Here is a 12,013-nt window from a genome sequence, read left to right on the forward strand (position 1 = left end):
TTCATAGCTAAGTTGATAGCAATAAAAGGTTTCTATGTTAAAATTTTTAGGATCATTTGAATGTTTCTGTTAATGCGTCAGTTTGGTCTTAAATGTCATTCCTATTGGTCTTAAAAGGTCTTAACTTACTGAAACATGCATGAACCCTGAATATGGCCCTAGAAAAAAATGTGTTCGGGTACGAATAAAATGTAGATTTATGAGATTCACAAGTTAGTTCTTTCTGTTTTTATTTATCTTTTACCCATCTCAACTTTGTCAGAATTGCTGTTGTATATTTAGATAAGTCTCCAAGTGAAAATAAATGGATAGAGCTTTAATTGCCCCCACCACTGCAATAACAGAAATCAAAATGAAGTTAATAGAGTGGGATGTTTAAAAAAACCTGCTTAAATTTAAGTACAGACTTAAATCTTTGCTCTTCTGGTAGGATTGCTTCCAATTTTATTGGTTCAGTTCATGAAAGAAAACATTTTAAGAAGTTAATTTTGCTTCTTTTTTTTAATYCATAGCTTAAGAAAATCATTGGCAAAAGTAAAGTGAAACTTCCCAAAGACGACGCAGAGGTCAGTATTCAACTTGTTCTGTGGATTAAATGTGAAGGTTTTCTCTTGTATCACACTGTGGTTGGAGGTTTGAGTTTTTATAGTAGCAGTTTATTTCATGGATGATTACAGAAACCAGCAGATGAAGGAGAGGATGTAAACACAACACTACAGGCTTACTTCTTTGGGAAGAAAGGAGACAATAAATTACARTATCAGGACTTTCAGAGGTAAGGGAAACTTTTTTTTAATACGACTTTCTCTTTTCAGGTGTAGTAAGGCCCTATGAAATCAGTTGCATTATTTCCTAATTCAGTTTTATCCATCCATCCATCCATTTTCTTCCGCCTATCCGGGGTCGGGTCGCGGGGGCAGCAGCTTCAGAAGGGAGGCCCAGACCTCCCTCTCCAGGACCCTGCTGAGTTTTACTTGAACAAAAATTAATTTTATTTCAATAAGTTTGTGTTTTATGACTTAACCACATTTTTATTTTACATTTTACTTCTTTAGAGTTCTTTTTCAGGAAAAATGCAAGACAAAAAAAAACCATCATGTAAAAGATCTCATACCCTTCCTACAACGGGTGCACCGATAAATTGGCCAAACGATTTATTAAATAAAACTGGTGGAGAAGATCAGCTTTTCTACGTCCACAAAGGTCTGAAAATCAACCACTATCCTCTTGTGTTCTGCTGTCAGCAGAGCAATATCCAGTTAAAACAAGTTTGTATTGTTTCAAGTGTATTGTTCAAAGTATTTCAGTAAAATAACATTTGAACGTTGAAGTTGTATTGTGACTTCATAACATCTGACAGTGGCAGCTATTTAAAAAAGTTAGTATCGGCCAAAATCGGAATCGGCAGGTCAGACTTTTTAAAGATCGGAGATCTGCAAGAAAACTGGAATCAGTGCACCCCTACTTCCTACAAGCTGTTTCACCTCCTCCACCTAAACGTATCCAGTGTATGTTTCATGTACAGTGCCCTGAGACAATGCATGTTTTGACGTGGTGCTATATAAATAAATTGAATTGAATTGAATTGTATCAAAAACTACCAGAATGTGCAGCAGCTTCACTCGTCAGGCAACAGGGCTGCTGTATCTCCATTAACAGTCAACACACCACTGGAAAAGAGAACCATAGTTTTAGTTCATTGTACATTTTAATATAYAGAAAGTGACAAGAAAAAAGTTTATTTTAAATTTTTTTCCCATAAAATGTCTAACCAAATGATGGACTGGGAAAAATTTGCAAGGGGAAATGTGCTAAATTTGAGGAATATTGACAAATGTGCATGCCAAATACTAGATGATAAAAAAAATAAAGCACTTAACACCTAACTGACATGACTAAACTCTAGTCTTTTAACCATGTAAAACCCAAAAATAGAAAAAAAGAGCAAAAATATTGTTTTTACCTCCTAAAGGAGGCCACTGAAGCAGAAAGTGCAGGGCCACCTAATGTTCTATGTTTTCATAAGTTTTTTTTTTTTTTTACAGAAACATTTCAATACTGCAACATGGCGCCTGGATGGGAGCAGAATTTGTGTATTTTCAATCATGCTGTCAAAGCTAATATACTGAACAACTAAGTGTTGATTTGCACTGCGGATTGCTTATAAAGCTCTGTAACAGTAAATATAATTAATAATCACACAGTGGTCATAATTTTGTGAATCTAAATTTATTAGGCACAAAAAACTAAAACTAACTTGAATTAAAACTTGGTGTGGACCCAGGACACGCTGGAACCCAGATTAGTGGGAGACAGCGCCATTACCCACAGTGGTACTCCAAAAAGCAGTTATTTTCATTCAGAAAGCATAAATGCACCCTGCACTTCTTGCTGAGGTTATTGGTGTAGCCTTTATCACAGTGTCTCCTGCATCCTCTCTCTTTATATTGGCAGGGAAATATGCATTCATGTCTTTGCATGCCTCCACTGGTGGTACACGTAATCTCCTCAGAGCAAATGTCATTAGTTCTTATTGTTTAGCCTTGTAATGCCAATGCCTTCCAAAGTCCAGAACAATGTTTACAAACCCCCAGACCACTTGAATTCACATATTCACATCTGTCTCCACACCCATACAGCAAACAAAGCCAAGATAAACAGCTGGAAATGTCTTTTTACAGAAATAATGCAGCCAAAGTTTCAAATACTTAAACTGGAAGGACCTTCCCGGATCTTCTTTCAGAATTACTCAAATCGGTTCCAAACAGATTAAAATCGTTTAGAAATTGTAAATGATCAACACTAGAAGTTATTTATTTCACAATATGAACATCTGAGAAGTGCTATATGGATTGTGCAAGGTGCACCTGTCATTTTGACTACCATTTTACCCAACGTTGTAAAACTACAACAAAGGTACAACAAGCTAAAAATCTAAGTTTGTTCATGCATTCAACAATAATTTAATAATTAGTACACGTTATAGACATTTTAATAATCACAAAAAATTTTCAGTGATTTTTAGGGTTGGAAAATATTGTCAAAATTTATCATGATTAATTGTGGTRTTTAGCCGATAATGATTAATTTGATGATTAATCCCCTGGAGTCCCTGGACACCCTTATGTCCTAGTCACATGACCAGTTTAGTGGGAAAGATTTGCTCTTCATAAAAAATTGTTCCAAATTGTGTCAAATTTACAGACTTCAGGCTATACATCAAATTTTAAATTGTGTTTATAAATAAATTACATAACTTTTTTGTTTTTAATATTCATCATATTTGAAGCGGAGAGGAGCACCGAGCGGACTCTGCCTGGTGGCATTAATCGTGTTAATCATCAAGTGCCAAAAAATAGATTGTTTTTATGATGATTAGTTGCACACGGTGCACACGATACGATTACRCCCAACCTTAGTGATTTTACTTAAGGCCCTGTCACACTATAATGTTTTAGACAACTTATGCCAACTTGTGAAATTTCTAATTTCACTAAATTACTAATAAAAGTTAGATATTGTATGAATTTGTTAGCATTACAGTATGTACATGTCTAAAAGAGGCTTCTAGTTGATTTTTTTTTATTCCACGTTCATCATAGATATCTCCAAACTTTTCATAAGCTGGCACAAGTTGTCTAAAATGTCATAGTGTSACAGTGCCTTAACTTGAGTGTTGAGATAGTAACTTTAGTAAAAGAGGGTGATGTGCATCCAGAAAAGTTTGCAAGTTGTGTGACTTCATGACCTGATAGTCAGGGCTATTTACACATTTACCATCCAATGGCATTGCAGGGCTGAATAATAAGACCTAGTCACTTTATAAATATGAGAAAACAATATGAGAAAAAAGATTTTCAGGATTGTTTTTGGTACAGCTAAAAGTGATGATGTAATTTTGCAACAGTCAGCCTTACAGGGTTAAGTGGTGTTTGTTGTTTAGGTTCATGGAGGACTTGCAGGCTGAGGTCCAAGAAATGGAGTTCCTACAGTTCTCCAAAGGCATGGACACCATGAGAAGAGAAGACTTTGCTGAGTGGCTGCTGCACTACACCAACGAGGAAGATAATGAGGTTTACTGGGAAAACGTGAGGAAGAAGATTCCTGCTGGTCAGGTACAAACGCTCTTCATCTTTTGTTAGGCAGGGGTTTTCTGTAGCCTTGTCCACATGGTATGTTTTTATTTATTTATTTTATAAATAAAGATACAATTACTCTTGTAAACACAGAGCTATTTCAAGAAATATMTCCATCCACACAGAACATTGGTTATGTGATGTGCGGTGAGGTTCATGGACGGTGAGGCTCTCAGTTCATCAGAATCAGATTTACAAATATATGAAACCTACAGAACAACTTATTCACTATATGGTTAATGAGTTGTTTCATATCTCATATCGGTGTTCTTTACACAAACTGCAGCTCATTTAATGCACATTTTATTAAAACAAAGTTAATATGCCCTGCCTTTTACTTAAGTCCATGCACTGCTCAAAATATCCCATCTGAGTCCAGATACTGTCACAAGWTGAGAAATGGCAGGGTGAAAAAAGTTTCTCAGTACATCCACACAGTGTCCAACTGTTTCAGAAGAGCTTTTGTCTCAGCTGGTGTGGCTCTTATTTACCTGCTGCTTCCAAGTCCAGTTTAGAAAATAGTTTGAGCTTTAAAATATATAATCCTCCATTCTAAAAGTCAGGTTTGGCAAACTGAAAGTTTACAAAACGGCTACAAAAAGCACTGCACTTTGCTTGCTAACTGACTTTTTATTACTACTTTTGCAGCTCATGTGTTCTCTGAGCTCACTAGCGCCCCCTACTGTTCCCTGAGCCTGAAAACCATCTTTTCTCAGCCGTTTCAGCTCACAGAACACGTTACACAAATACATATTTATATAATAAACATCAGAAACTGTGGAAAATCATGTATGTATCATGTATATTAAGAAAAATCAGAAACATTTTACTGGCGACATATAGAGACATACCCTGCTCTCACTGCATAACTTGCAGCAGGGATTGTGCAATGAAAATGAAGAGGTGTGTGGTTAAAAGGATCGTGTATTCTGGAGGGAGAGAGACATGTAGACTGTACTTCTTAAGGAAGCTGAGATCCTTCAATGTCTGCAGTAAGATGCTGCAGATCTTCTACAAGTCTGTTGTTGAGAGTGTCATCACTTCTGCCATCATCTGTTGGGGCAGCAGCATCAGAGCCAGGGACCTAAAAAGGCTAAACAACCTGATAAAGAAGGCTGGTTCTGTTCTGAGGACGACTGTGGAAACTCTGGAGATGATGGTGCAAAGAAGGATTTTACATAAAATCAAGAACATTGTGGACAACCCTGACCATCTTCTTCATTAGACTGTCATAGAAAGACAAAGTGTCTTCAGTCGGAGGCTTCTTCAACTTCGCTGTAATACAGACCGCTACAGAAGATCTTTCCTGCCTGCAGCTATYAGCATCTACAATAATTCTTTAGTTAAATAAGTTACAACAACACCTAATTTCCCTCTGGGATCAATWAAGTATTTTTGAATTTGAATTGAATTGAATTGAGAGCTTGATTTTGCCTCCTAGTCCATCGCATTATGCATTTGAACAGGAAATGAGGAAATTCAGCAATTAAAAAAAAATTAAGTTAATTGAAAATGTGTTTATAGTACAAAGCATTGTATAAATATGACAATTTAACGTGTTTAATATTGTTTTTTAATTTTTTTTTTATTTTTTCCATGATATTTCATCTAGTGACTGCACGTCAATGGTAACCCAAGATTCTATGAGTAAAGGTGCAGCCCTTTAAGGCCATCGCTACTGGGTTTATCCCTCAYGTAGTCCAGTCTGTATAAATTGTGTTGACTGAGTTTCAACTCCTAAAATAGCTTTTTCCTTCAACTACAGGAGCCAATGAGACCCAGATGTTAAAGGGCTGTGCCTCTACTCAAAGAATTTGTGGTTACAGTACATAACCAACATTCTGTTGGTGCACACAATACACTATGGTCAATCTTAATCCACTCCACTACAGAAATTAAGTCCAATTTATGAGGAGCAAGGCCTAAATAGACATCACGCTGTTGACATATGTTTAACTCTAAATTCCACATATTTCAGCCAAATCTGCACCCGATTCGCTATGGGCAATTCTAATCTACCCCACTACAGGAACACAGTACCATTTTGGGGGTGTGTGCGGCCTGATTAGACATCATGCCGTTCACATACTTTTGGCTCTAAATCACACATACACGATCCAACCAAATGTTGAGTGCATCATAAGGGAGACCCGTCATTCCTTGGCTGTGACAGCTGTGCTCTCATGATGGCTCAGTTTAACTCCACTTCCAGATAAACACTTAGCTGGGATGGAACAACAGAGCTCTTTGCCCAGTTTATGGAGAAGCCCAATTTGGACATATGTGTCACTAATGTCATCGTTTGCACTTCTGCCTCCTCTCTGGATCAAGCCAGCAGGAACCAGTTCTCCAGATARAACTGGATTCTCATCCTAGCCATGCATAATGGCTGCAGGGTCATCTCCACGCATTTGGAGAATGTGCGGGGTGCCAGCGAGCACCTCGAACGGCAGGCAGTTGTTTTGGAATGAAAAATGCTGAAATTTTGTCTTTGGGGATGATGGGGATGTGAAAATACATGTCCTTTCAGATCTATGGAAGTGAACCAGTTGTTCTGGTGAACACATTCCAACACCTTTCTGAACGTCAKCATGTGAAACGGTCTCTTCGTGATGGATTTGTTGAAAAGGGACAAGTCCAGAATGAGTCTCATCCCACCTGACTTTTTTTTGGTCAAAGGAAGTACCGGGAGTAAAACCTGTATTCTCCTCTCTTCTGGGAACCCTGGAAATGACGTTTTTCATCAGGAATTCCAGTAGCTCGGACAGGAGAGCCAAAGTCGGCTGTGGAGATGACAGGATGGTCTCCAGGACTCCATGAAGCTTGGAGTTGGTGCTTCAAACTGCAGTGTGTACTGCTCTTCTGATCAGGCCATATCCACCCGTCCATAGCACACACACACCACCACTCTGAGCAGTGCTCTGAGAGCGGGCGAGCATGTATTCTCTGATCTGTTGTTGTCATGAATATGAACCAAATCGGGGCCCCTACCGCCGTCGCTTGTAGAAGAGTTCCCTTTTGGGTGACCTATGGGGGGCTCTGATCAAAAGGGAGAGGCAATAGATGCTGCTGCAATAGGGGCCTGTGGCAGCTGCTGCAGATGTGGAAATGTCTCTGTTGCTGCCACTAGTCCCTGCGGTTTCGCCAGCGACCAGAAACGTTGAAGGAGCACTGTTCTTACCATGGCTGTGCCACATGTTTCTGGACCTGTTCCAGTGCTTCAGTTGAGGACTGCATGTGCTCCAGCAGAGACTGGAAATGGGGACCGAACAATCCATCCAGAGTGATGGGCCCTTCCAGACGCTCTTTCTTCATATCCTCAGGGATGGAGGAGGAGAGGTGAAGCCACATCTGTCTCTGCAGCACCGTCATCCAGGTCAGCATCTGGGCAGAAAACACAGCTTGGGCTGACTGTGCACAAGTTTAGAATGGTGCATTACAGAACTCCTCTTTGTCCACCGGCAGAAATTCTCCCTACTTTGCCTTCTTGGAGATGTTGAAGGCCAGCAGAGCCATGTTGTTTGTGGCAGTGGTAATCTGAGAGGTGCACTTGTGTGCTTGACCGGTAATTCTGGCCACAAGTTGGCCGTTAGAAGAAGGAGGGATGGGCCATCGTATGACGTGTCGGGCCGCTCTAACCCCGAAATGGGTGGTTGGGCTCCGTTCCAGAGAAGAAACGTGTGGAAAAACCCTTGTCCACCAGACCCACCGCATTTATGATGGGCGTGAAGGTGGACACAGGAGCCTTCAACTTCAGCGGATCGGCTGCTGCTTTCGACACGTAGGTTGTCGCGGCTAGAAATCGAGGCCAGACTGGATCTCGGTGGCTGGTGTGCGGAGCGTCAAATTTTTCCGCCAACTCATCTGGAGGTAGCCGGGCTAGTGGCTCTGGTACAGCGAGGCCCTTGGCATTCGCTACCTTCTGGATGATGTCCGTGAGAGCGTTGACAAGAGCACAATAGATGGGAGGGGTGTGGTCACAGGTAACTGGATGCCCGGCACAACAGAGCATCCATTTCTCTGCGGCAGGTCTAACTCTGGCCCTCCTGCCTGGGAGGGGGAAGCTAAGCTGCTGACAGACTTGTCAGAGGTGGAAACGTTTGAATCCTCTCTCGTGTCGAAAAAAATTCAAGAGCCTAGTCCAGCGAGTAGGTATCGGAAAGCTGGAAACAATCTTCCAGAGGAGCGAAGATGGTCATTAGCGGTGCTCTAAATGAAATATATTTGTCAGGACAATTGGGGGGGACGGRTATATATTTACAAAACCAATTCTTGTGTGGACTAAATCAAAAACATCTCTCTTTTAGAGTATCACATTTGAAGAGTTCAAATCCTTTTGCCTATTTACCAACAACCTGGAGGACTTTGCCTTTTCAATGARGATGATGACAGAGGCCAACCGTCCCGTGGGAATGGGTAAAAACCTCTATTTGTTAGAATCAATCACTTTTCTTCTACTATTCACAGTATATGAGTTCTCTTTCCCTTTTGTTAAAATGCAGCTGAGTTCAAGCGAGCTGTAAAGATTGCCACGGGCCACGAGCTGTCAGAAAACGTCCTGGACACCGTGTTTAAACTTTTTGACATGGATGGAGACAACTGCCTGAGCCACAGAGAATTCATGGGAGTAATGACTGACCGAGTACTGCGTGGCCTGAAGGTGAGCTTTTATCCTACTTCACAATGACACTCATGAAAACCTATTCAAACATATAAAGACATTAAGAGAACGATGTATTCTTGTGACCATATGATATTAGGTAAATACTACCTGACACATTCAACACTTATTGCAATGATGTTTTAGATAGGAAAAAACAAACCACAATAAAGATGCAGTGTAAATAACTACTGTAAGTCCAACTATAATTCATCATCTTGTAGAACCAGTTTTTAGTTGTAATAGTTTAGAATGATCATCTTCTGTGTGAATATCAGTATCTTATATAATGTAGTTGAGGAGGAATTTTGGCCCAACATCTAAACAATGTTGGATCAGAACTTATAGGTATAAAATGTGGTTACACTATAAAGCACAGAACTCAGAATAATAAAATTAGGGCAAAAACAAAAAAACTAATTCTGTTGGTTCCTGTTTAAACAAATACGTTGTGGGATGTTGAAGATGACTCTTGGCTACAGCCACATCCAGTATTTGCTCAGTATCTTTAAAGTGGACTTTATATTGGCCAATTCTGTGTTTGCTAAGGTTATCTGTGGCATCCGTCTTGAACTGGGTGAATTGGAGTCAGTTTTTGATCTACAACCAGTGATGAAGAGTTGACTCAAGCTATGTTTACATGCACAAAATTTTTTGATCGGATTGAAATGTATTCAGATTAAATAATCCGAATGTACTGTTTGGACACAATCCGATCATGAAAAGTGTTTACATGCACCGGACTTTTATTCAGAATARAAGTCTGGACATGCGCAGTGTTGTAAACTTTCAGCTCTACTTCCGTGTTACAAACGTAAACAAAGCTCCTCTGTGCGCTCAGGATGGACCCATGTCAGTTTTTAATAACKGTACAGACATCGTTACTCGTCTACTCGGTTGAGCTGCAGCCTGCAGATGAAGCAATACGTGTTTTTTTTTTTTTTAAATTTTTTGCGAAGCAACGTCTGCTGTTTGCCTCCTTTTTCATCTGTTAAGAGAGCGAGGAGGAAAAGTTCTGCCCTGTGCAGCGCAGCTGGAGCGCTGCTGTCCCACCTCCTCTAACCAGGTGAATGAAAGTGAGCAGACATGCGCACAGGTCAGTTTTCTACAATCAGAATAAGATGATCGGATTAAGTGTTTACATGAACGTCATTCCGATTATCAATCGGCATAACCCACCGTTTTCATTTGGATTAAAAATTCATTCGGATCGAGCTCAATMGGATCAGAATAATCCGAACGGGCTGTTTACATGACGCATTTTTATTCCGAACGGCCRTTTAATCCGATTATTCTTGTCCATGTAAACGTAGCTTCAGTTAGCAGGTACAAACTCACAAACAATTACAAGCATGATTAACTATAGAAAGAAATAATTCTTCACTATTGTGTTGATGTGATGAACATGTCCTGATTTCAGGTGCAGCCTCAGAGTGGCATCTCTGGTTTCTGGAAGTGTGTGAAAAGGGAGACCCTAAAAGGAGCTCAGGAGGCTCTGGGACATGCTGGCTGCCCCATCTGAACCACTAAAATGTTTTTGTTTTGTTTTCTTTACTTCTTCTACAAGATTTCTATCTAATATATAAAATAAGTGTTGTGAATGAGACTATACATTCAAACAAAYCTAGGGTATGTACCACTATCCTATGTTCAAATACATTTTAGGCTACTTAATGTTCTTTGATATTAACTTTAGATCTTTCAGCTGKGTTGTGGTATTTAGAGTACTGGGTCCATGTCAGTTTTTGAACTTTACAAATTCAATCCATTAAAGATGGTTATAGGCTAAAGGTTAAGTACCAGTAAGTAAAAATCTTTGCATTTGACCAGAATTCTTCTTTTTTATGTCACAATTTGTTTGTGCACAGTCCAGCTGCTTTATTGAAAGAAAATATCTTGTTGATAAAAACAAAAGAGAGAACTTAAAATGTGATGGTAATAATCAGTTTTGGTACAGTTTTTGGCTGCTCAAACAGGGCTGAAGGTATATTCTGGGTAAGAAATCACGTGCCCTTATTGCGTACTAATAACCATGTCTGCTCCAAGGATGTGAAAATATCAATTTATTGTTTGTATATAAAAATCACCAAAACAAGTCTATTTGAATAATTATAACTTTGTATAACTTGGTATTTTATTTTTTCCCTTTTTCCAAATAAAGGTTTGTAACATTTCACTTTATTCTTTGAATATCTGGATAAAGAAATAAAGGTTGTACTCTTTGGGAGAGGTGGGGATAGCAAAGGATTGTGTGGCAGGGGTGGGTGGGAGAGGGGGCTCAGCTTGGCTTTGAAGTAAGAAAGGGGCTTTGAGGAACCACTATTTTACACTAAAAAAAAAAAACCGATTGTTGAATTTATTTAACCAAGTTATGTCCACAGTTTCCACTTAATTGAGTTGAGTAAATGTAAAGCTTTTACATACATTTAAATTGTGAAATTTGCTTTACATTTACTCAACTGTTAGTTCAGTGGATATAACTTGGTTAAGCAAATCCAACACACTTGTTTTTTTGGCTAGTAGTGATACTCTTAAGCTGAATCCCTACTTTAAGAAAATAAGAACAAAAAGGTTTACTCAAAAAAATGAATAAAGGAAAATAAAAATATATTTATTGAAGGATCTCCATTAGTGGGGTCACATTAAGCAACAAAACTAGAGATATGCGTGCCCAAAAGGCTCTGAATAAATCTGTTTTACAAGACTTAAAAACACTTAAAGAGTAAATAAATCTAAAACTTGGTCAGATTATTGCAACATGGAGTTGAGATCCAGGAACAAACTAATCAAGATCAAAACTTATACATCGAAGGTGTCAACGATTATCTATAGCTCTGATACTCATGAGCAGTGTGGATCTACACATTCTTTTTCAGGAAATCAGAAATGGTAACGAGGTGCTATCTAACGAGATTGTTTCAAAAACAACTAAGTCAATCCATTTCTGGAATTAAAACCATGCTGGACAGACTAAACATCTGTATCACTGAAGCTGAGGAACAAGTTAGCATGGTGGAGGACCATYTGAGGGAACTAGGCCCTAACATTTCCAAGCTGAGAAAAAAATACAGTGGGGAGATCAAGTATTTGATACACTGTTGATTTCAGGTTTTCCCACTTGCAAAGCTTGTAGATGACTGTAATTTTTATCATAGGTACTCTTCAACTGTGAGTGATGGAATCTAAAACAAAAATCCAGAAAAATACTATGTATGAT

The 12,013-nt window shown here is 39.1% G+C and overlaps 1 protein-coding gene across 1 annotated transcript in view; it reads left to right on the top strand.

Annotated features, from left to right (window-relative positions):
- The window catches only part of micu2 (mitochondrial calcium uptake 2), a gene marked incomplete in the record, with an annotated part of 21,605 nt that extends 10,633 nt beyond the window's left edge, over positions 1–10,972 (top strand). Inside the window, 6 exon segments of the mRNA XM_014027218.1 lie at positions 513–566; positions 678–775; positions 3,944–4,115; positions 8,444–8,552; positions 8,639–8,796; positions 10,217–10,972. Of these exon segments, the coding sequence (XP_013882672.1) occupies positions 513–566; positions 678–775; positions 3,944–4,115; positions 8,444–8,552; positions 8,639–8,796; positions 10,217–10,318 (693 nt within the window).
- Positions 10,973–12,013: the final 1,041 nt, after the last annotated feature.

Source organism: Austrofundulus limnaeus, unplaced genomic scaffold (genome assembly GCF_001266775.1).
Source record: "Austrofundulus limnaeus strain Quisiro unplaced genomic scaffold, Austrofundulus_limnaeus-1.0 Scaffold624, whole genome shotgun sequence".
Classification (NCBI taxonomy): domain Eukaryota; kingdom Metazoa; phylum Chordata; class Actinopteri; order Cyprinodontiformes; family Rivulidae; genus Austrofundulus; species Austrofundulus limnaeus.